This window comes from Coloeus monedula (genome assembly GCF_965178545.1).
Source record: "Coloeus monedula genome assembly, chromosome: 2".
NCBI classification, from domain to species: Eukaryota; Metazoa; Chordata; class Aves; order Passeriformes; family Corvidae; genus Coloeus; species Coloeus monedula.
In genome coordinates this window covers 21,767,114-21,791,882 of record NC_138782.1, presented here as the reverse complement: position 1 = coordinate 21,791,882, position 24,769 = coordinate 21,767,114, and the positions used below count along the sequence as shown (strand labels likewise).

At 51.6% G+C, this 24,769-nt stretch overlaps 1 protein-coding gene across 1 annotated transcript; it reads left to right on the top strand.

The window, feature by feature from the left end:
- Positions 1-19,654: 19,654 nt before the first annotated feature.
- On the top strand, positions 19,655-23,489 carry HLX (H2.0 like homeobox). Its single transcript, XM_082277052.1, has 4 exons — positions 19,655-20,510; positions 21,089-21,268; positions 21,744-21,928; positions 22,743-23,489. Exons 1-4 carry the CDS (start codon positions 19,937-19,939, stop codon positions 23,085-23,087), a joined length of 1,284 nt encoding a protein of 427 aa, XP_082133178.1. The 5' UTR covers positions 19,655-19,936; the 3' UTR covers positions 23,088-23,489.
- Positions 23,490-24,769: the final 1,280 nt, after the last annotated feature.

Sequence of the window (24,769 nt, the reverse complement as noted above, 5' to 3'; positions counted from 1 at the left end):
AAGGAAGGTGGAAGACAAAAGGCAATCCAGGGGCAAATGTGTGCTGCCAAGGCTGAGCACGTAGTGTTCACTCATCCCCTTGGACTGTAAAAGCCCAGCAGGCACCGGTGGGACCACTTTGCTTGCACCAGTATTAAATCTGGTCCCAGTGCCCCTGCACGTGCTGGCCCACATCACTCAGCCTCTGTGGGCTTCTCAGACCTTCCCAGTGGAACCTGCACAGTCACTGGACAGTGCATCAGCAGACAAACCAGCCCTGCTTTAAGAATGCAGCTGAAAGCATAAACGATGAACTATATCTGTGGAGGGGGCTTAGGGTCTTCTGCTTCACGTCTTGCAGTGGCTGCAGTGTAAAGCACGTCTCCAGAACAGGAGCCACCTGCCACAGCAGCCTTGCAGACACCCTGACCAGCCAGCTGCTTGCCAGCTGGTGTTGGAAGTCTCATTAGGAAAGTGCTCCCTGATGAGGGGCTTTACCTATCCGAGGGTTATTTTTGTCATTTCCCATTGTGTTGATGAAAGCACATCAGAAGTTGTGAGCATCAGAACATGGTTGGGCAGTGAGGGACCTTCCCTCTCTGGGAACAGTGGCTGGACAGGAGCTGCAATGGTGAAATGCCTCAGTTTGCCTATCACTGCCTCAAATCCAAGCAAATTCCCAACTGTGATGCTGCTGGTCCTGAGGATGCTGCTGGTGCTGGTGCCCATGAGCAAAGCCTCAGTCAGTGCCTCCATTTCTCTGCTCCCTGGCTCCTGCCCTTCCCGTGCCAGTGCACCACACCTGTGCCTCTGTCCTGACAGCCCAACGTCACACTGGCTTTGTTTGCAACAGCTGTAGAGAGCAGCAAGGCCACACTGTAAAATATGACCAATTTTTATCAGAAGAATTTCCTGGGAAGTCTTTTTCTTCTTTTCTTTTGTTTTTGTTTTTCTCCTTCCGTAACGTAACTTTAGGTTTTAAGAGGGGAAGGAAAATAATAAATAGTCTAGAGAAAATAGATTGGTGGGACCATGTCTTGGGACACTGGAACAAAGGGGCATTCAATGAAATTAGAAGGTGGTAAATGCAGATCAGAGGAAGTATTTTTGTATGAGGTAGTTCCAGGCTGAGGAGCTCATTGCCTCAGGAGATAGCAAAGGCCAGCAATGTGGTGGGTGTTGAAAGGGCTGAAATTTGGATGGGCAACAGGAATGCTGAGAATTACCAAAGTCAAGAGAGGATGTGTGGTATTAATTGGGTAGAAATACTAAGCTTTCAGGCAAAATATGCCCTCTTTTTATCACAAGCTGGGATCTGAGGTGGGACAGGTTATTTCAGTACTTGGTGAGACTCCAGAAGCAGACCTGGACATCCCCACAAAATAGTGATGCAGAGAAGCTCATTCAGGGAGCCTGAAGCAGCACCAGAATATGGGCACAGGTCCTAGAAGTGCCACAGGGCCACACTTCCTCTTGGAGCCAGGTTCAGGCTTTCAGAGCTTCTCCTCATGTGAGCAGGGCTTGGACACAGACTCTCTGGACTTGCCCCTAGTGAGAAATTGTGAGTGTCAAGAAACTTGGGTGTTATTCCTCTGCTTCAATGCTGTTGTAAAAATAAATCTCTTTAGAGATATTCATAAAAGTTAATGGAAGTCTTGAATAGAGCTTTTTTTCTCCCTCCTACCAACCTAATAAAATGTATTGCTTTTTCTCCCAAGTATTTTTATATTAGCAGGCAGTGGCTGCTGCTGGAGGAGAGCTGTTCTAGTGCTATAAAATTACTCCAGATGGAGACCCTCTTGCTGTTCACTGACTTCAGGCTCAAGCAAAGCTGAAACGTAATGCTTGTCCTGATGGTCACCATCCTCAGCCAGGAAACATGGGAATGTGTTTGGCTCAGGGAACAGCAGTGATCTCCCCTTACAATGCCTGATTTATTGGATGTCTGTTAAAACAATAGTTTTGGAATAATTTTTAGATTTTCTTTAAGAAAAGGAAGAAAATGAAGATGAATGAAATGGGTCTGGTGCTCTGGGCTTGACAGGCATAGCACAGAAATCAGTCCCCACAGATTTGGCGTTAACAGTCCTACTGAATGTCTGGATCCAGTGCTCGTGCCAGATCATTTTTGCATCTGCCTGGGAAAGTCATGGCCGCTATCTCCCAACAGCTGACATGGAGATGCAGCCAAAGCTCCTTCCTGACAGGCTGAGCCAGCAAGGGGTGTGGGTGCCCACCACCATCAGGACCAAATGCTATCAAAAAAATTAAAAATAGAGAATTCGTGTGGTGCTCACTCTGCAGGGAAGGAAAAAAACCCCTTTTTCCACTGTGCAGAGGTACATCACTGCTGTGGTGGCAGTGAGGCAAGGGGCTGAGCAAATCCAGGGTGAGCTCAGTCCTGCTCAGGACATCTCTGCAGAGCACTTGGTATCCAGACATGCTGCTGGATTATACCACTGCTAGAATACGCAGCAACAGTAGTGGAATAAGGATTTTCTGTGCCTTAGTGCTGAAATGCTTCAGGATTTACCTATCAAGCTCTCAAATCCAAGCAAAAAAAATCCTGGCTCTGGTGAAGCACTGAACAGATGCTCCCTCTTGTTCCTTCTGGTTTGGAAGAGGAAAAGGAAGTTATCTCTTAGCTTACCTAAGCTAAGGTGTATAGTACAAAGGGTCTTTGCATCATCCCCCCATTTCACTGTTGCAGAGAACCCACCCTTTCTTGCCTGTGACACCATTTGTGCACATTTCATGGTTTTTTGGAAATGGCTTGCACTAAGCTAAAGTTTTATTCCCTTTCTATGTACTCTGCCAGGTTTTCTGCTCTTTTCTAAGTGACCCACACTCTAACAGCTTGTCCTGGCTGCTGTGCTATTGTTCTGCACACATGTGCTATCACCTCTATTGCTGCCGGACTGTTTGTCTTTTGATTGCATGTGGCTTGAAGATTAAGCCTCAATGAGTCCTGTAAGTTTCTCATGGGTTTTCCTCTCCTCCAGCATCTCAGCCTGGCAGGTGACTTTGCCATTGTTGTGCTGTCTGGGGCTACGTACGCACGTAGGAAGTTCACAGGGGAGATTTTCTACGTTTTCCTTTCCTGCCAAGGGATCTGTAAACACTCTGTCAAAGCCAAGCATTTGACTTTTCTGTTGTCCTCACAGCAGCATGCTGAGGGTCAGCTGTGCACCATGGTTTTCCCCAAGAAAACTTGGAGATTTCAAGGAGGGGAGTTGTAATCCATTGTTGGGTACCAGTTCAGTCGGGTTTCCTTCTCCACCGAAAACAGCCGACAGGAAAGCAATTACAGGAGCAGATGTGACTTGTGACGTAAATGTTACTTCTGGCCCTTTTCTGCCTTTTTTTTGGTAACTAATCCAATAGGGTGATTCCAAAGCAAAAGTCAATGGGTACTTGAGACATATGGGCCTATGGTGGACATTTTAAGCTTTTCCTTGGTTCAGTCGAGCTCAGTCCAGGGGCAATTTGCGATACCTTGCCAGCCATTTTTTCAAATAAAATTAGCAAGTAAGAGGAATTTTTGGAGCAACTTCAATATGTGCATCCTGTGGAATTGTCTGCATGAATCCCACTGCTCTGTCCAGTGTTGCTGATGTCTCTGTTGTGAGCAAGGTATTGAAGTGTTGCTTGTAATCCCTTTGTAGTAACAAATCAGTAAGTGTTTTCCAGCTCATGTTTCTTTTCAAGACAAGTTAAATCCATAGCCTGAAGTCAGGAAATAAAGCTGGTTTTAACTATTTAGGTCTTTTAAATTGCCTCATTTTTAAGGACATAATGTAATTTCTGTTGTATCAAATGGAACTGTTACAGAGTGTTTGTAACCTTTCTAGATGCTCACTTGTCTGGGTGCTTCATGAGGATAAGCCCAGTGGGCCATCAGGTTTGATCTCCCTCTGTGTCCATGTTGAGGCCAGCAGTCTGGCCAACCACTGGTCCCTTCCCTGCCTGAGCAGTCTGCTGTCCAAGTCATCCTAGGGCTGTGAGTTGTCTCCCCAGACAGCTGCAGCCCAAGGGCTTGTGTCTTCCTGCACCAAAAACTGGATATGTCCCTGAGCTTCCTTGATGCCAGCACAGCAGTGTCTTGGTGCTGTCCTCAGGCTACATGCCAGCCATGGACTCTCAAAGAGAGTGATAACTACTGGAATCTGGGAGTCAGACCCTGAGGTTGCTCATCTCTTTACGCACAGGACCTTAATTCTTCCCAAACTCGCCTGGCACTGTCTGCCCAAAGCTCACGTGTCAGCTGGAAACTGGTGGCAGAGCCAGGCACATTTCTGGTACACATCTGGTTCAGGGGGTACACATCTGGGGGCAGAGGGCATGCCTGCTTGCTCACCTTGCTGCTGCCCAGCACTGCAGGGGCCCCTCTCCCTGCCCAGAGCCCCGAGCGCTGCAGCACAAGTAGTGGTGGACATTATGCCTGCTCATGAGGTAGGGCACTGTAAAGCTTAATTTATTCCATACACTTCACTGGCAAAGGTTTTGCTTTCATGTTCCAGAGGGGTGGCCGAGGAAGGGAAGTTGGCAGCCACAGCTAGCAGGAGTGGCCACCAGCAGGCTGCAACTCCAAGTGGCACCTGTTAATGTGAGGGCTCACTCTGTCTCACGTTAAGTTATTCATATACTCATATTTCTGGCCACAGAAAACTTTCTTCCAAAATGTGCCCTGCCTCATTAGCAGTTCCCACCCAGGGACCTCCTTTCAACTTCTCCAAGCTTCCCAGCACCTCGCCACAGGGACCAGTCAGGGACACAATAGCTCCAGCCTGTTTATTTCATTTCACTTTTCCTCTCCTCTTGGCCGGCAGCCAGCAGAGATGTTCTTTGCAAAGATAATAGTTTCAACTTAATCATTCACCTCTTATGTGTCTAAAAGGAGTTAAGGAGACTGGAACTTTCCAAGAAAAATAAATGAACAGAACTGTCTCGAGGGGGCCTCTTTAAGGCTGTTTTATTGATTTAAAAAAAAGAGCAAAGCAGCAAGCTGTTCCCGCACATCACCCCTGCCCTATTTATTTTTTAAATGCATGTTTAAATTTGGAGGGACAGTCATGAATAGAAGGATTATTAAGTGTTTCTCTTTGTGAAGGGATTTGTGTTTAGAGAGGTGCTTCCAGCATGATATTCTAACTGTGTTCATTCTGGGAGTTGTAAAGATGGATCTGGATCTCAGGGGACTCCTTCCTCAGCCTGCATGTGGATGACAGACAAAAACTCACCCATTTATTTGGTTTTGGTTGGTTGTTTTTTTTAAGGGGATTGTGATTCTGTCTGGTTCATTTTGGGGTTGTTGATTTTGTCATGCCCTGAAGGTCTGATGTTTCAGAAAGTTGGAGGACCCAGTCCCTTGATGATGGATCCCTTTGGGTTGCCTCTAGCTAATCAGCCACTATCACCAGCTCCTTTTGGAAATAGGACCTTTGTTTAAGCACAGAAAAAAACATCTTCCTTCCACCTGGCCTGGCTGAGGGACAGTTATTAAAACCCATATCTTTCCCACTGGCATATCCTGTCCATGGAGCTGTTGAGAAAATGCATGTCCTTGGCAACTGTTGATAAAAAAGAAAAGGTTTTTATTTCGACAACATTTAACAGAGGCTTTTTTTTTTTTACTGAAAACCTGAAAAATTGGATGGCTTTGGTAAAGAAGCTCACTTGTAGCTGGGGGTGGGTTAAGACACCAGCAGTAAGCCTGAACCTGAGGAATGAGCTCCTAAATCATACAACTTCAGGGCAGTCCATATTTTCATGTAACCATCAAACCAAAAGCTACACTGTGGTGGACCCTAAACCATAGGAAGAACCAAAGGCCATCTGGAAAGGCTGGGAGGACCAGCAGGCTGCACTGGGCTCAGCCTGCTTTCCCTTGGCTCTCTGGAACGGGGCTGTGGGTTGTGATTCTGTCTCTCTGTGGTTTTCCTACCTTCAAAGAAGCCTCTTTCCAGAAAAGAGTGAAATACCTGAATTCATTTCTCCTCTCCCATGGTTCTGGCTCCATCCTCTGAACAAAGTGTGTGGTACTCTGAGCACTCTGTTGTGCTGCTCTTTGGTCATGCTTGAGTATGTGGATGTATACGTACTTAGCACCCTCTCCCTGCAGCTATGGAGGGTCTCTGCCTGATCCCACCTTTGGAAAGCAGGTTTCCTTGTGGGTACAGATTGTAGGACTCGTGTAAATGACCATAAAATAGTGGGAAAGGGAATAAAGTTTTAACTATCGTTCACTATTCATAAAAATTCCTGCAGGGCAGGCACCCGTTTTCCAGACTTCGATGACTAGGAGAAAGATTGTCCTGCCAGGTGGAGCGGGATTTCTAGTTCTTCTTTTCAGCAAATGAAGGGCTGAATTTAGCCACCTTGGAGTGAGATGGAAGCGAAACATCCGTTGTTCTCCTCCTCCCCCTCTTTTTCCTCTTTCCCCTGGGCACGCAGCACCCTCCTCCTTAGAGAACACAGACGTGTTAATTTTCATGAGGCTGTGATGAGGCTCTGGGCTGGGCGTGTGTTTCCCTTCCCCCACTCTGAGCACTCCAGTAACCACACATTACCCAAGCTCAGTGCTTTCTGCATGACTCAGATTTTTTTTTTAAGAACTAGAATCCAATGGACATTTTCTTCACTGATACCACTGGGACTAGAGGTCTTTTTTTTCCCACCAACCTTAAAAACATGCTGATATGCTGCAAATTTTTTTTCCTTTCTAATATTTTGTTGTTATTAAAACAGCACCAAGTCCCACAGCCCCAAAGGATGGGATCTCTCTTGCTCTTTTCTCCCTTCCTCAACAGCTAATAAAAAAATTAAAAAGGGTAATTAGCCATAAAAGAAAACACTGAAGGACACTTGGGCCATCCTTGATGGCTGGGCTGAGCTGGGGGCACTGACAGTGCAGGATGGAGTCATGGCACAGGTTGCAGCACCCGGGGGTGCAAATGAGAGAAGGGGAAACAGCTGCCTGGAAAAACCCTGCACTTTTCTTAAACCTGAGGCATCCAGCTGAGGCTGAGCACACATCAACCAATGCCAGGTGGAGAGCAGCAAATGCCTTTGTGAAGGCAAAGGTAGTGACCTGCAGTCCCTCTGTCATCCAGGGCCTTGGTCCCAAGTTCAAACAAAAGTGCTGTGGGCATGATTAGGTTGAACAACAAGGCAGTGAGCTCCCACTCAAAGCTGTCTAAAGTCAAGGAAAGGGGTTTTGGAAGGGCTGGCACCATCTTTGGTTGCAACATAACGTGGCACATACAATCTGCATGATGACCCATGCTGAAATTGTGGTGGGTGTTCGGGTGAATCCACGCTCCTTCTGGCTTGGCACAGGGAAGGCCCAGCACTGAGCTTCCCTGGGAAGCACCAGCAACTTGGAGCCAATGTGTGTTTCCTCATGTGAATTCCGAGGAGTTCAAATGGACAGGTTTGGGGCCACGGTTCCCATCTGACGTTGCCTGCCTGATGTGATTATTCAAGCCTGAATTCCTTCAATTGACAGCCATGCTATTTCCAGTCTCTTAGTCAGCATATACCACTCTGCTTCCCAGTCTGATGAGACCTGGATTTTCCCACACTCCTCCTTAAATGGAAACACATTGTTCATCTTCATTTTATTTATTTATTTGGTACAAAAAACCAAGATACTGCTATAACTTTGAAGTGCTGGCTTCTACAATGGTTGGTTCCTTTTTGGAGCAATGGGTTTTCCTAAAAGCCACTCTCAGCAAGATCCTTATCAAACTTTCCTTAGCGGGAGACAATGAACATTTCACAGCATGAAGAGAAAAAAAATAAAAAGGTTGGTGAGAAGACAAATCCTCTAAGTGAAGAGATAGTCAGAGTGAAGATGAGATCCCCCAGCCTTGTAAACACAGATTATTTTCTGCCTAACCTACAGTTTCTGGACATTTTGTTCACTTAGTCAGTTACAGAGTTAATTGAGGGGTGAAAATGGGGACCTGGGCAATGTCTGGACACTTCCATTTGGGACCCATAACCTTCACACTCATGTGCCCAGGTACCAAGAACCTCACTGCCAGTAGTTGCTAGGGGTGGCAATTACAATGGGATCTGGGGGGGGGGGGGGGGGACGGGTGCCTCTGCAAGCTGACAGGGATGGCTTTCCACAATAGGTCGCACTGGGACCAGTTTGTTCCCTACTGGGCTGCAAAACTGGTGGCTGACCTGTGTGGTGGCACTTGGAGCTGCAGGGAGACAAACCTCCTGCAGGAGCCCAGCTGCCAAGCCTTGTGGTGAAGGGGCAACATCTCCTCCCACAGCCTGCCCAAAACCTGTCCCATGTCAGCTTGATGCCAAGGGATGCTCTGTGCAGGGACACGTTGGGGTCAGCTTCAGACCTCTCCTAGAAATGCCAGTGCCACTGGACAGCTGGTGTGGGTGAGGAGCAAGCACAGAAATGGATCATCCTAGCCCAGCATCTGCCAAATCTGAGCTGCACCTGCCAGCTCAGCTCCATGAGAGCCTCCATGGGGGCAGGCCCTGGGGGTGGCCAATGGCCCGGGTCAAGGTGGGGACTCAGGAGTTGGTTCTGCTGGGGACAATCACTGCTGTGCTCTGGCTGAGTCCGAGCAGCTCCGTGCGGGCGGGTGGCAGCTTTGTGTGGAGGAAATGTGTCAGCTGGCGTCTGCTGTGGGTTGTTTTTTTTTCTTTTAGCCTAATTGTATTTTTAATTATTTTTCAGATGGTTTCGAGCCAAGACTATGCAATCAGTCAATGTTTGTTGGTTAAAATAGAAGTAAACACTACATTATATAAACAAAGGAGTGCTCTGGTTTATTGCCCAGGGATAACACCGGCATTGTTGCGTGGATCCTCATCTGAAGGCTTTGAAGATTGCTTGCTCTATTTATTTTTCTAAAGATGGATAACTTTGTTCTATTTGCTCAGCTTCTTAAGGGCTTGAATAGACAAGGGGTAAAGTGCGGCAAAGGTGGGTCTGGCTCTGAAGGGGCCCGGGAGGAAAATGTGTTTTTGGATTCTGATCTCATCCCAAAAATGTCTTGCATTTCAATAGCTTTAGATAGATTACACATTGGAAATGCCAAGGAACTGGAAACTTTTACTCCAAAGTCAACTCTGCTTTCATTAATAATTATTTTAAGACAGCACTGAGAGAACAAAACAGTACTATGTGGAGCAGAAAGAAGCCTATGAGGAAGCTGGGGCTGAGCAAGAGTTCAGCCCCCCATCCCCATTCTCACTCTGGATGTCAACGATCAGCATCCTGAGATGCAGGGGAGGTGTTCATGTGAGGTGATGGTGAGGGGTGTGACACAGGGGAGAAAAAAGATCTGTCCTCCAAGCCATAGCAGCAACAGGAGAGCCCGGCCACTGCCAGGGATAGGCAGGCATTGGGATGGGCAGAGCTGTGCCCCTGGGGCTGGGAAGGGGCTGAGCCTGGCTCAGATAACCTCCAGCACCCACAAAGGCAACATTCAGGGAGCACGTATCCCCCTAATTTCTTCATGTGGGAGAGATTTTGACCCCATTTTACAGATGGGAAAACGGAGCAGCAGAACATGACACACATTTTCTTGCCAAACCTGGGACCTCACCTCTTCCTTTGGGCCTGACCTGGTATCATCCCTCGCCTTGTTTTCTTGTCATAAAGTTGCCGCCTGTGCCTGTGATCTGCTTCTACAAGTCCTGGAGATCATTACAAATAATATTAGATTTATCACTTCTCTGTGTAACGTGCCAATCCTGGCAGCACCTTTTGAAAACACAACAGCAACAAGAAGCATATGTTCTGCAAGTTGAGTTAGTGGGATTTTTTTTTCACTGCCAAGGACAATAATTTTTTTCCTCTTTTTTTTTTTTTTTTTTCAAAATAAACATCATGCTGGAATGTGCTGCAGCAAATGGCTTGGGCTCTATTATATTTCATGCAGCTTTCTAAACAATTTTCAACCCTGCTGGCCCAGTGTCAAACAGAAGGCAACCAACAATAGCAAAATCCCATTAAAGCTGAGAAGGTTCCTTCCTGAGGTGAACATGGCCAGAAATAGTAATCTTGGCTCTCTTTTCAATTTGGCATTGGGGACTAATAATGCCTGTTCTCCTAATGGAAATTATCTAATTTCATCCAAGTGCAGCTCCAGAGAGAGCTGGGCTGACGCACAAACAGTCAATATAACAACATTCTTCTTGAAGAGCTGAACAATGGGGCTTTGGTGGGACCGTGATTAACAACGTCAAACTAAGAACAAACAGAAGGTGTAAAAATAGGCATCTGAGGAGTTGACACAACGGACTATTTTTCATCTGTAAGGCCAGAGGAGAATAGCTTGTTAAATTGTATGCTTGGAGCACTTCATCAGATGTTGTGTGGAATGATGAAAAAAAGAATCCATTTCCCATCTGGGTCTGAATGTACTAAGGAACTGCACATGCTTTATTAATATAAATCATGCTAGGAGTATAATTCCCATTAGCATTAAAGAACCATTTTTCAATGAAATACTCTTGCAGCAGGAACACCTAATGGGAAATAATGATGTTTGCTTCATTTGAGGAGAATAGTAAAATACAGTGTGGAGACGGAGAAGGTAGAGAAGCATTTCTTCCCTCCAGCCCGACGGGTTTTTGTGTCTGCTGTAAGCCATCCCCTTCCCAGCCTAGCAGAGCTGTATCCAGCCGCTGTGCAGAAGCCCCCTGAGGTGGTAGGGAATGGTGATGAGGGGAAGAGCTGCTCCAGGAAACCGGAGCAGTGCTATGGCCCAGGGTCACAGCGCTGCTGTCCTGTTTCCCACAGGCCCCCACCCAGGCTGGGTGAGAGAAGGGGTCCAGCCTCCCTCCCTCCACCTCTGCTTCCCTCCCTCCCTCCACCTCTGCTTCCTCCCCAGGGCAGTCTCACATTTGGAGAGCACTGAGATGGCTTCAGGCCACCTCCACCCCCTTACCCCACATGGCTCAACCTCACCCTGTGGAACTCCTTGTTGTCAGCCTAAAAATAGCACTCCCCAAAAACAAATCGCCACTTTGGACATTATTTCTCATGTCTTGAGAAAAAGCATCAGTTCCTACATTTCTCTTTAACCCTGAAGCCACAGCTGGTCTCACAGTGTGCCTGGTACATTAAAAAGCAGAAGCACTGGAAGTGGGTGAAACCACCACACAAGTCATTAGCTGTGGTGCCTCACCTGCTTCCCCCGGGGCTCTGGCTTCGGTATGTGCTCTGTAGGGAGCTGCATGTACCAAGGGAAAATGCCAACCCCTGTGTTTGTGCGGACATGCAGTGGCTCCCAAACCCCAGCATCAGCTTGGTTTGACACAGAGGGATTTACGTTCCTTCCCTACCTTAGGCACTGTAGCTTCCTTCTAGCTCCTAATTAAAAGGAAGGTGTAGCCTTGAAATGTTGGACATAATTCCCACCTCTGGTTAAGCAGGTATGGTTTCTTTTAATTTTTACAAAATCTCAAGTAGCCATTTACTCAGTGTTATTTTTAGAGTGTAAGAGGGGAGGTCTGTGTTTTCGTAAAGCCCCCAGATGTGCGCTGGGGCAGTGGGATTTTGTGCAGGACACGACACGGTTAACTTGGCTCCGCATTGTGGCCGATGGCATCCAGGAATGACCCCGCTCCCCCTCGCTCACCCCACAGGTCACCCGCTGCTCAGGGTCTGCCAAATTTGTGTCATTTTCTTGTTCTCCTTCCTCCTAACAACAATAAAACTGATGAAACGTATGGAATTGCTAGTAATGAAAGCAAAGTGCACCAGAAGTAATACAACACCATGTTGCCCTCAGTCTCAGCTTTCACACCCAGTTAGTCCCCAGCTCTCCCAGAAACCAGTGCCTTTCTCCATGTGAAAGTCCCAGTCCCCCCTTCAAACCCAGCCCTGCTTCCTGCAGCCCAGCCCTCAGCTAAGCCCCCTCCCTTTTAACCTTCCCCTTGGCCTCTGATCCTTTCAAACCAGGTAGGATACCTCTCACGTCTCAAAACATCCAAGATGGGAGGCAGACTTCTTACAAGGAATATTTCTCTACTTCCAGACTTTGGTGGGTAGCAGTATCCCACAGAAACGAAAGCAGCATGGCACAATAGCCATCCCTGCCTCCTGCCTGCAGGCAACGCTGCTGTCTGGGTCTGCCAGAGCCCTGGGGAACGTTCAGCATCCAACGGGTGCCCAAAGCATCCATGGGGGTCCTAGGGAGGAAATCTGAGAAAGTTTCAGAGAGAAGAGTAAAGCCTTGTGGCTGAGCTCACTCACAGCAGTTCCAGTGGCAATGCACCCGGATCAAATGTGACCCAGGAGATTTGTTGTGATTAGGGTTTTTATTGTCAGCTTGCACTAGAGGGTGCTGCTTCGTTAGGGTTTGGGAAAAAGCACAGTAATGGGACCGTCTCCAATGTCTTTATTCCTTACAAAATTAGGCTGAGACCTGAAACGTGTTTAGATTCATATTACCATTCAGTGTGGCCTCAAAATGAAATGGATTGCTTAGCTGGGAAAATGAGAATGTCTTGGCTTGGGAATGAGTTTATACATGTGGGGGGCAAGGGTAAGCATTTGGGTTAGATGCTGTGACAAATGAAAGGAAAGACTGGTCAGCCTTGCCTTTTTTCTCTCCATTTCACAATTCTGAGATGAATGGATGCCTCAAGGAGCTGGGAAATCAGGGAAAAAAACTAAGGACAGGACAGTGAAGGCAGACATGAGAGATAATGAGACTTTGGAATTTACTGCTACAGGACAGATAATCAAAATCTCATGATAAAATTTTCTAGAAGAAATAAAAGCTAAATACCTTTTATGACCGCTGCAGTCTCTTGGCTAAGATAAAGGTAACCAGATCCCAGGCACTGAGATATAAAATGATGTGTTAGAGGTATCAGTAGGAAATTACTTCCCCTGTGTGCTGCATTGCTGTGTTGACTGCGCCTCCTCTGTTTTTGTTTCCATTTGCCGAAGGCGTGGAGGAACGGCTGTTGCTGTAGGCAGCATCCCAGACCCGCAGCTGGGAAGGGGATACCTTACACCACCCTGCTTGGCTCCCAGAGCATCTGCCCACCCTCCTGGGTGTCTCACAGGGAGGCGACCTGCGTCTTCCAAGACCTGGTGGAGCCTGGCACAGGGAATCTGTGAGCTGTCCAAGCAATGGCTGGACTTCATTCAGGGCAGATTTGGTTCCAGTGAGGGAAGCAGCTCTGGAGGGTGCTATGTACGTGCTGTATAGTCTGGCACGCTTGTTTATGGCCCCATAAAACTCCTCTGGTTGGCACTCCCATTTGGCATCCACCAGGAAGCACCTCCCTTGGGCAAAAAAAGGTTAAAATGGGACTTTTTGTAAGGGCCTTGATGACATTATTTTCCTGGTGTTTTATATATGCTAATAGCAATAAAAGAGCTGGTTTTAAAGTTGGGCTGATACATACCTATTGCATTTAAATCCACTTTGAACATGAAAGGAGGGGTAGAAGAAAAACAATAACTATTCTCAAATCCAGATGAGTTTTACAGAGTAATTTTCTTCTAGAAACTTGACTTCCTTATGGGGTTGATTTTGCCTTTTATGCGTCTGCATTCTGATATCTTTATTTCCAGCTTCCCCACATTTTTGACCGTTGTTGGCAAGAAGGAGGAAACTGTTTCTTACTAAAACTTTTATTAGGCAGTTATTAGTATTTCCTTCTTTAATATTGAATGGCTTTTCTGTGCAGTAAATTTAACGTACTGCTGCTGGAGAAGCAAAGGGACTAAGGCATCAGACAGGTTTTGTGGAAATAGATGGAGATTTTTCTAGCAAAATCATAGAGATGATGATCCACTCTGGGAATAAAATTTTTAAAAAATTCAGTTTTCATCTGGACTTGCATCTAAACATGCAACTTGAACTGAGGTACCCTGAGCCTGTCCTCAACAGCAGCAGTTTGCCTCATTTAAGGTGCTGCCCATTTGGGTCTCAGCTGACAACAGGTGTAGTTATACTCTCCTGTTAGATTTAAGAAATACCTGTGGATGGTCTTTTCTCACTGAGAGTCAAATCACCTTCATTTTACGCAGTGGTGCTTGTTGTCAGTCGCTGTGCACTGTGCCAACCCAATCCAGCGGGTGCAAGCAAATGCTTCCCTGATCTGCAGTTGCACTTGAGAGCAGGGGGTCAGCACTTCTGCACATCTTGTCACCTTTGATCAGCCACCAGAGGGTTAATTGCACACCAGCTCTCTGCAGACCTCTCTGTTGGTGAGGCCTGGAAAATCGCAACTAGCCCGTGATAAATGCCCCTGCAAGCAGATTAAGGTGTGACTGCAGCAGGAAGGTGGAGTAAGCTATGAAATCAGGATGATTGGATGGTGTATATGATATGATGCTGATGGAAAGGAAAAAAAACTCAGGGGCTCTCCATGCGAGAAGGATCCATTTTATATCGCAGAAAACATTTACAAGAAGCAGCACTTAAATGAATGGGTGACCTGATGAGAGATTAGAGCAGACTAGAAGAGGGTCACAGCAGTTCTGCCAGCCTGTCCCCCAAGTGTGTGTTTCCCCCAGCACCCTCAACCTGCCTGGCGATAAAGAAGCTAGTTTGGGATACTGTGGCACTATAAAACTTTTCTTACTGGCAGAGTTAATTTGACATCCCCAGGGATAGGAACAGGCAGGCTGGGATGCAGCAAGAATGGGAGACTGGCACTGATAACTTCAAGCAGCTTAAACCATCATGGCATTGCAGGCTCACAGTGCCCACCTCCCAGCACAGTATCAGGTGTGTAAAAATGGGATTCACAAAAGCCAGCACACTGGGCAGAACTTGCCTGCTCTAACGCATAGGAAACCCCAGGGAAGGGACATTCTGATCCTGCTACTCCTCAGAGCGCAGCCTCCTTTCCTGGTGACTGTGAAGAGGCACTTACCTACAGCTCACATTTCTTACCCTGGCCCTTCTGTAAGAGTTATGAATCTGCAGCTTTTCACACACACAAAAAATAAAAGGGGTGGGGGGGGGCATGGAAGAAAAAGGAAGAAAAGATCATTCCTTTCTTTTACATGCTTAATGGCAAGATGCAGTGCCCTCCCACATCCCAGATCTCTGAGCCAAGCACTCAAGAGCAGAGGTAAATCAGTGTTTTCAGGTCCCCTCTCTGTCTGAAGGGACTTGAGGTACTACACAGCATTTGGGGGACTATGAAAAGTCTCTCCCCGTGAAGCCCCTCAGCTTCCCATGCTCTAATGTGTTTCCTCAGAAAACAGCAGTTTCAGCGGTTGCAAGAAAGCCACAGCATGCAAACGTGCAAGTGTGAGAACAAGTCTCCAGCTCAGTGGCTGGTGTGCCGTCCCTGGAGCTGGGAGCTTCAGGCTTTGATCTGCTCTCACATATGGACCCATTTGATGGGACCTATTCTGCTGGAACATATGGACAACTCTCAGGACTGCTCACATACAGAAAATCCCACAGAGTTTTCAGACTACTATAATATAGACGTTTCAGGGGAATTTTGCTTCAGAGCAATTTTAGCATGCCCTGTGGACTCAACTCCCATCTAGGATTCCTGTGTGTGCACCCCAACACCTCTCCTTGTTGCAAAGCTGCAGGTGAGGAGGATCAGGCGCTTCCCTCCAAAAGCACACTGTGACCCAAATACGAACAGCAGTGAAAATACATCCGCAGGCGGCTTGAAACCCTGCCCTACCGCATGGAAACCCAGATCCCGCCTGCTTTGCGACGCCTTCCACGGCTGCTCAGCAGATGACATAACATTAGTCGTGACTTACTGACACAGGTATTCAACTAAATAACGCGTGAAACAATGGAGAGGAAACGTCAAGGGGTTGGCCAGCTCAGTCACTGGGTTCGCTTGCGGTTCTGGGCAGTTCCTGCCTGCGCTGCTGTTGAGCCTCTCAGATAACGAGCTGTGCTGAGCCGGGGGAAGCCCGTCCAGCCCCGCGGCGGCGGCTGCGGCCGCTTCCAGCGGCGGATCCCGGTCGGGGGTCTCGGCCGGGGTCGGGGGGGCGGCCCCGCTGCAGCGTTCCCCGCATCCCGCGGCGGCGCGGGAGAAGAAGCGGCGGCGGCCGCCGGGAACCCCCTGGCTCCTGCCTTGCGCCCCTGCCCGCCCTGCAGCCCCAGCCCGGGGCCGCTGCGGCGGGAGGGGCTCCCCAAACGTGCTCGCCCGCTGCTCGCGCGGACCCCGGAGTGGGTTTTTGGGAAGTGGGAGGTTTTGGGAGGGTGGAGAAGCCCCGTCCCGGGGACTCGGCAGGTGGCGACAGAGCACGGGCTTTGGGGGGTGCCCGGCGCTGCTCAGGGCGGGAGGGGCGGGGGGCTCCTCTGCGGGACCCCCGGGGCAAGGGTGCAGAGGCCCCACTAACGCCACCCGAGCAAACCTTCTTCCTGGAAGGCATCTCATGAGGATTAATACTTACTTTTACTAGTACTCTTACAGAGAGATATAATAGGATTTTAACTTTAAAAAAAATTTTGTATATCTCGCAAATATAGGAATAATCAGAGCACATACAGAAGCCTAAAATCCAACAGGCAAGGCGCAGGCCGCGGGTGGAGGAGAAGGAGGGTTGGAGGCCGCTCCGGCAGCATCCTGGGCCGGCTCGGAGGGGCAAACCCGGCTCCCCATCCCCCGCGGCTGGGCCGCCGAGCGCTGCCTACACTGACGGGGACCCCCGAGCCTCCAGAGGGGTGAACAGGCTGCGTCGGGCTCAGGCACCATTCGGGGCTCGGGAGAGGCGGCCGGGGGCTCGGGCTGCCAGCATCCCGGAGGGATCCGTGGGATCGACCTGCCCGCAGCTCGCCGGGGAGAGGGATGGAGCAGGCATTTGGCGAAAGGGCTGTCCGTCCTTCCCCGTGGGGCGCTGGCAGGCAGCGCCCGGCCCTTTCCGGGATGCTCCCCGTCCCGTGCCCTCGAGTAGGGACGGGGGACCTGCAAAGCCTCGGACTTATTCCTTCTATTTTCCCCTCGTAAGAACTCGAATAATTTTTTTCCATCTCCTTTGTCGGCCTCGGGGAAGAAGAAGAAAAAAAAATCCTTCGAGACTCCCTTCCTAAAAAAAAAAAAAAGCAGCATCGCTTCTGCCACACAGTTCATTCGGCTCCTTCTCGAGTCCCTCGGAAAGCAAGATTAAAGGGGAAAGTCGCAGCTGTATATTTATGTTTTCATTGCTAGAAGGGAATTGATTTCCTTGCATTTATTTTTGTAGTTGCAATACACAAGGGCGGATTTGCGTCACCAAAGCAACTTGCTGGTTGAGATAAAGTTGCACAAATATTGAAAAGGGAAGTGCTCGCGCTCATTATGAAGTTTTTCTCCGGAAGAAATAAGGATTTCTGCTGTATCCTAAAATACTAAAGCCGCTTCTATTTTGGGACAAATCTCGCAGGCACATCCGCTCATTTAGTCCGAGTTGGAACCTCTCAAAAAACAGGAGATGACCTGGACTGCAGCGAGCCCCGGGTTTCCTGCAGCCTTCTCCCTCCTTGCGCGGGAAGGAGGGGCCGCCGCCTCCCCCGGCAGCGCGGCCGCGCAGCCCTGAACGTCCCCGGGCAGGCAGGGAGGCCTGCGGAGGCCTTTGGGGAGAAAGGACACCCTTGTCCCCGGGAAGAGGGAGAGGCCGGGGGATGAGGCAGGTGCTCCTGGTTTCGGCCGCGGAGGATGCGCGCGGGCGCAGCGCGGCCGAGCCCCGGGAAAGCACCTGCCCCCGCGGCCCGGAGTCCCCAGTTCCCTCGCCCTCCCGAGGCCCAGCCCGGGGGTGAAGGGCTTTAGTGCGAGGCGTTCAGCGTTTCCTTTCGGGTTATTTTAGTGTCCGCGGGATGACAGCGCTTCCCCGCGCTCGGGCCCGGGGTCCCGGCCACCGGCGGCACCGAGGCACCGGCGGCACCGAGGCAGCGGAGCCGCGGCCGTGCCCGGGTCGGGTCTGCCCGCAAACGGGCCTTTCGCTCCGGTGCTGCTCATCCACGGGCCCTGCACGGCAGCGAGGCGAGATGAGTTTTGAAATCAGCTCCTAAAAAAGAAAAAAAGAAAAAAGAAAGAAAGAAAGAAAAACAAACACCACGTTTGGTTTTGCTTGGGTTTTTTTTCCCCTTGACTGCCTGGTGAGCAGCCCCGTGCTGGTCCGACGCTCCGGGGTAGCAGTGGTAATTGCAGCAATAATTTAACGAGGCGGTTTGCGGCCGGGATGCAGAGCCCAGGGCACACTTCGTTGTCCGTCCCTCGGGCGGGTTGGCGGGATGGCTCTGCCCGGCGGTGGGAACACGAGTGGAACCGGAGTCGTTCGATCCGGTTTGAGATCAAGAAGATGGCTCTGGGGTCAGCTGGCGTGGGGGAGAATGGGGGAGAGATGCAAGGAAGAGGGGCTTTACGCTGTCGAAGCCGGAAAAGTTCAGACATAATCGACCTTTTCTTTCACCGGCTTCGGTTTCGGACACATCTTGGCAAGCCAGCCCATCTTCATTTTTCGGTTTTGCCTCGTTAATAAGAGTCAAACCAAAGCAAAGAGGTGCCTGGCTTTTCCCGGGGAACCAGCCTCACCTTTACCCGTTATAGCATACGGTTATGGCTGAGGAACGCGTTCACTCTCGCTCGCAGGTGGTTTTAATATTCACACAGAAGCTACATCTTCATACCTGGCGAAACAAAAATAGTTTGCCTTACTGGCGGTTCCCCGAAAACCGTCAGAATTTGGGAAACGCTTTGGAAAAAATAATATGACATTTTTGAAACAAAATCAAAGCAAACTTGCAATCGTCCGACCCGGCAGGCTGCTTAAAACGGCAGCGACTGCTTCACTTGTACGAAAACTAAAAATAAAGAAATAGTTGATTTTCAGAGTCAGGTCAGGACAAATGTGATGTTAGAGTGGAGGGGGAAAAAAGCGCCAAAGACGTTTTAATAAGTTTGTCCCTAAATCATTGCAGTGAATATAGCATAATGATTTTGGTGTACTGGAAAAAGTGGGGATAGTTTTATAGTCAAAGGTTTGAGAAATTATAAAGTAGTTTTTAAGGTGTAATTAGTGTGCAGGCAGATGCAGCCACCGGGCTGGAGAACCTGACAAAAATCTACTGTAAAATTACCATGTCGTCAAAATAATATTAGGTAATTAGTCGCTGCTAATGCAGGATCCAACGTGTCCTGGGCCCAGAATATCTGGGGGCTCTCATAAATATATATGTTGCGTGCATCAGCAATGGACTCCTTCTCTTCCAGACTGTCCCAAGCCCATTTATCCAGGAAGGAAACACATTTCCTTGAGAATCGTTTCCAAGAGGACAGACCCGCTTCCAATAGCTAAGAATTTCCCTGCGCTTTTCTTTCAAACATTTGGAAATCGCGGCGGCAGCAAGCGCGGAGACCTTGCGCTGGTTGGTTTTTTTTTGTTTTTTTTTTTTTTTTTTTGGGGGGGGAAGGGTTTGTTCAAAGTCGAGGGCGCAATTTAAGGGGGGGATAGGTGTGTGTTGGGTTGTACTTTGTGGGGCAAACCGCTCCAAATCGCGGGTCCGCGCCACGCAGTTGGCGCTGTGGGCGCGGTGGCCGTACCCGGGACCCGGCCCTGCGTGGGCGTGTCGGCGGGCGGTGCTGCCCAGCCCCGCGGATCGCGGATTGGGCGTGGGGAGGGAGCGAGGGCTGCTCGCTGCCAGAGAAAGTTTTGGGGAGGGGTGGATATTTTTTTCTTCCCCCAGTGCGAGGAAAGGGGGTTTGGTTTGGGTTTGTTTTGTTTGCGCCTCTCCGCTCCTCGCCCGCTCGCTTTCTTCGTCTGGCCGTGGGTTCTGGGGACTTTTTAATTTTCGGGGTTATTTTTTTTCTTTTTTTTTTCTTCATTTTTTTGGTGGTTGGCTCTCCCTCCTCGCCCCTCCGGGAAGTGCTCCACCAGCAGCCTCTCGCCCAGCCATCCCTCCCCATGCGCCCGGGGCTGCGGGCAGCTCCGCGGCGCGCACCCGGGAGCTGAGCTGCGCAGCGGCGCGTCCCCTCCTCGGGCAGGATGTACACGGCCGGGCTGGCTCCTTTCTACGCCTCCAACTTCAGCCTGTGGTCAGCGGCGTATTGCTCTGCATCGGGGCCGGCGGCCGGCGGCTGCTTCCCGCTGGACGCCGCGGCGGCGAAGAAGCCGTCCTTCTGCATCGCCGACATCCTCCACGCCGGCAGCGAGGCGGCGGGAGGAGCTGCCGACAGCCTGCCCGGAGGACCCGGCACCGGGATGCCGGCCGCGCTGGGAGCCGTGCACCACGGCGGTCCCTTCCACGCCACGGCCTCGCCTCTCCGGCCCACGCCCGTCGTGGCCCCCGACGCCCCCGCCGCCGCCTTCCCGCCGCGCCTCTCGCCGCTCTCCGCCGCCTACCACTCCCACCACCACCGCCCCCCGCAGCACCGGTCCCCCGCGGCGGCGGCGGCGGCGGCTGCGGGCGGCGGAGGCGCCCCGGCCCCCGCCCGGCTGCCCGGCGGCCACACGCACGGCTCGGCGCCGGCGCCCGCCAGCAAGGACCTGAAATTCGGCATCGACCGCATTTTATCGGCGGAGTTTGACCCCAAAGTCAAGGAAGGCAACACGCTGAGAGGTAGAGAAATTGGCTTGTCCGCTTTCCCTGCTTACTCTCTCGGTGCTCTGTTACTTGTACTGTGATTAGCGACTACACCCGCGATTTGAAAACTTTTCTATCTAGCCGAGAAAAGAATTACTTAAAAAAAAAAAAAAAAAAGTTATAAATCGGAGTCTCTAATAGGCTCACTAAGCCAGCCCCCCCTGCCCCCGCCCTGGCCTCCGCACGGCAGAGCCGGGGCGCAGGGCTTGCGCCCCTGGGAAAATAGCGATAGCGGGAAAATAGCGAGCGGAGCACTCCGCACTTCCCGGAGCGCCCAGTGATTTCTGCCTCCCGGGGCACAGCCCGTCTAAAGGCTTTCGCTGCAATCCATCTCCCCTCGCGGCCTGTAAACATCCTGACCAAGGGAGTAAATATGTCGGAGGATGTCTGACTGCCGGGGCACGGCCGCCTCTCCCGAGGAGAGCCCCTGGAGGCGGGAGACGGCTGCATGGTGGCCCCCCGAGCCCCTCCGGCCTGGGACCCGCTCCGGATCATGCCGGGTTGTCGGTCTCGACCGCGGTATAACAGAGCTCTCCTTGTTCCTGTGCTCGCAGATCTGACCTCCTTATTAACTACGAGCCGCCAAACTGGGGTTCATCTCCCCAACTTGCAGCCTTCCGCCGGCCAGTTCTTCGCGTCTCTAGACCCCATTAACGAGGCCTCTGCTATCCTGGGTCCCTTAAACACAAACCCAAGGAGCTCAGTGCAGCACCAGTTTCAAGACACTTTTCCAGGTACATCTTGTCCCTCCTCGACCCTCCCGTGGCGCAGGGCCCTTCGTCCTGGAGCAGCCCCCTTCCTCCTGGAGGGACTCGCCAGGCACTTTTGAAAGGCCAGGGTGTGTGTTTTGTAGTGAGGTTCAGATTTTGGGCGAAAGCCGGGCTGCGTGGGGGGGAGGAAGAGTCGGCTAGGGCCTGACCTAGAGAACCATCCCATCGAGTACAGGAGTAATAACCTGGGCAGAGAGAGAAGGAGCGGGGAGGGGGGAGAGGAAGAAATTCGGGTTCCAGGCAGCTCCACCCGCGCCCGAGGCAGCGCAAGCTGACAGGACACGTACCCATCGGGCAGGCAGGGCCACGCTGGCCCCGGCCCTCCCTGCACACCGCAGTCCAACTCTTATTCTGATCGATTGAAGGCTCCCTTTCAGGCTGCAATATTAATAACGCCGTCTCCCCCTCTCTTCCCCCGCTTTTCTCTTCCCCTCCCCAGGTCCGTACGCAGTTCTAACCAAGGACACTCTGCCCCAGACATACAAGAGGAAACGCTCCTGGTCCAGGGCTGTTTTTTCCAACCTGCAGAGGAAAGGTTTAGAAAAACGGTTCGAAATCCAGAAGTATGTCACCAAACCGGACAGGAAGCAACTGGCGGCGATGCTGGGGCTGACAGATGCTCAAGTAAGAATGGCTTCGGTTTTGTTTCAAATCTTACTTCCAGTTTAGATGGATACCAGAGGGCAGTAAGGTTTCGAAGTGTTTTCCCTTCCTTTATTATAAGTGGGGCTGTCTGAGGGGCTGCACCTCGCCCCGAGCATCTCTTGCGCCCAGTTTCCGCGGCGTACCGCGGCCCGGCACGGAGTTTTTGCCTTTGTTTTGTCCACCAAGGAGCAGGCCGGGCAGAGAGACGAGCGGGGCCAGGGCAGACCATCAGTGTGCGCTTTACTGGAGTGCAATTTGCTGTAGGAGGCAGTTTAGGTCAAAGGAAGTAGATGTGAACACACTATTCTTAATGTCCCCTTTTTTTTCCTTTTTGTTTTAAATTTTTTTTTGTTCTAAATCTTTCCTCGCGTTGTGAAATCCCTCGTTCTGAGGAAGTGAAAACACTTCTTCAAACGGAATCATTAAACGCCACTCTGTAATGATTCCACTATTGAGGGCCCGCAGCGCACAGAATTGTTTAACGCTGTGGTTTCTTGAGCAAGATTTGGTTTCCTGGAAGAAGAAGCAGAAGGAGAGAGGAAAAACCCCATCCAAACAAACAAACAAACAAGCACATACGGGGTGGAGTGTGTGAGGTATTTAAATACACAAACTAGGAGGAGGAAAAAACAAAGAAAAGCCATTTAGTCTCGTAAGGATCTGGGCAGCGGGAGGGGAGGACGGCTCCTCCTTCTCTCCCCGCTTTGCCGGTGCCGGTGGAAGGGGTCGGAGCCGGGCGCGGTGCGGGGCGCGGTGGGGCCGTGCCGCCCGTCTAAGGGCGGTGCGGCCGCAGGTGAAGGTGTGGTTCCAGAACCGGCGGATGAAGTGGCGGCACTCCAAGGAAGCTCAGGCCCAGAAGGACAAGGAGCCGCCGCCGGAGCCGGAGCCGGCAGCCCAGCGAGCCGGCGCACCGCCCGCCGCCCCCGGGGAGCCCGAGCGCAGCCCCAGCCGCTCCGACGGCGACAGCGACAGCAGCGACGCCGAGTCCCTCGACATGGCCCCCAGCGACACGGAACGGACTGAGGGCGCCGAGCGGAGCCTGCCCGCCGCCGGGCTGGGCAAGTCCTGCGACAGCGCCGGCCTCCCCTCCCCGCCGCCGCCCGCCGCCGCCAGCCCCGAGCCGCGGAGCGGCCTATAGTCGGGGCGGCCCGGGACCTGTGCGCTAATTTATCTCCCTTCCCCGTCTCGGGAGCGCGGCAAGGCCGGCCCAGCACCGGCCCTGGCTCCGGCCCGCTCCCGCCTGTGGCCAGCGCCCGGCCCGGCCAGGGAGAGGGGCCGAGGACTCGGGCGGAGAGGGGAGCCCCGGTCCTGGGGCGGCGGAGCGCGAGGCGGCCGCCTTTCCCTCAGCGCTGCTCGCAGGAGACCGGGCGTTCGCTCTTTTGTTTGTTTGGTTTGTTTTTTTAAATTTTATTTTGATTCTCCGTTTCCTGCCCCTCGTTCTCTCCAAGGAAAATCCGAGCGAGGGACTGCGAGAACGCTCTCCGAAATCCCCACCTTTCCCCGCCCTCCCCCCCCCCAATTTACAATGTGAAGTATTTTGCCAACGTCCTCATTGGTTGCAACGTGTTGCTTCGAATAATCCGGCCAAGAAATACTGCACTGACAAAATATATAAATATAAATATATATATATATATAACTTCTGTAAATAAAATGTTTGCTATGGTTTGTAGCCACGTCAGTCTGTTGACCAGGGGCGAGGGCTGGCGTGGCTGCTCCAGCGTCCTTCACCCCTCTCGAAGGCAGCAGCTGCCTCTCCTCGCCTCGGAGCCTCCCCAGGCAGCCTTCTCCTTCTGCTTACATTTACTTTTGTTTTCTTTTCTTTTCTGATGAAGGCAGTGACAAGGACTGGATTTGATGACGCAGAGTTGTGCACCCGATGAGAAGGTTACCAGTGTCATTCGTAATCCCGCGTGTGCCCGCACATGTGTCTGTGCCACTGATCACGGGTGACCGGCAGGGTCGGGCCGTCTGACCGCCCTCGACTCCCGGGGCCGCTGCCGAGAGCCGGCGGGGCAGTTTTGGGGCGCGGGGGGGACACGGCGCCTTTGGTTTGCTTGGTTTTGCTTCGCTTCGCTGTCGCTCCGGTTCGCCGCGCGCCTCCCCGCAAGCCCCCGTGACGTCACAGCGCGGCGGTGCGGCTCCGGGGTGCGCTGTGACGTCATCCAGGCGCTGTGCGCGGCGAGGAGGCCGATGGCGGGGTGGGGGTAGGGTGAGCTCCGGGGGGGACACACGGCGGGTGCTCCCCCTACCCCGGTGCGTGCGGCCGGGCGGCTCCACCGCAGCTCCCCGGGGGTCCAGGCCGGGATCCGACGGCTCCGCTCGGGTTCATAGTTGGCTTCGCCCTCGGAAGAATATAAAGCGCCGCGCTGCTCCGTGCTCCGCTCCTCTCGGGCCACGAGGGAGAACGGGGGCCGCTTCTGAGCCAGCCTGCTTCCCCCTCCTCCCTTGCCAAGCAGCAGAGATTAGAGCGAAAGCCGCGGCGGTGAGCAGCCCCCGTCCTTCCCTCTGGGAAGAGAGGTTTTTGCCTCGGCACAGGAATACGCGGCGGCCGGGATCCTGCTCACGGAGGCAGGGCAGGACAGGAGAAGCTGGGCCACCTTCCCTCTGCCCCCAGGCTCGGCCGATGGGCGCTGGGCCTGTGGCATCGCTAGAAAGAAAGGGGAGACGCAGGAATAAAGAGAAAGGCTGGACAAATCCCGGTGCCCTCCAACGATACGGAGGCGGGCGCACCTCTGGCCTTCGTCTGCTGCTTCTCTGAAAGCTCAGGCGAGAAATCCTTCGGGACAGGGGGGGTTTTCCGGGGAGGACACCCTTGCT

Bases quoted from the DNA above. Each gene is read 5' to 3' on its own strand.
- HLX (XM_082277052.1), top strand. From the start codon at position 19,937: ATGTACACGGCCGGGCTGGCTCCTTTCTACGCCTCCAACTTCAGCCTG. The intron at 21,269-21,743 runs GTACATCTTGTC...TCCCCTCCCCAG, and splicing joins GTTTCAAGACACTTTTCCAG to GTCCGTACGCAGTTCTAACC. The intron at 21,929-22,742 runs GTAAGAATGGCT...GTGCGGCCGCAG, and splicing joins TGGGGCTGACAGATGCTCAA to GTGAAGGTGTGGTTCCAGAA.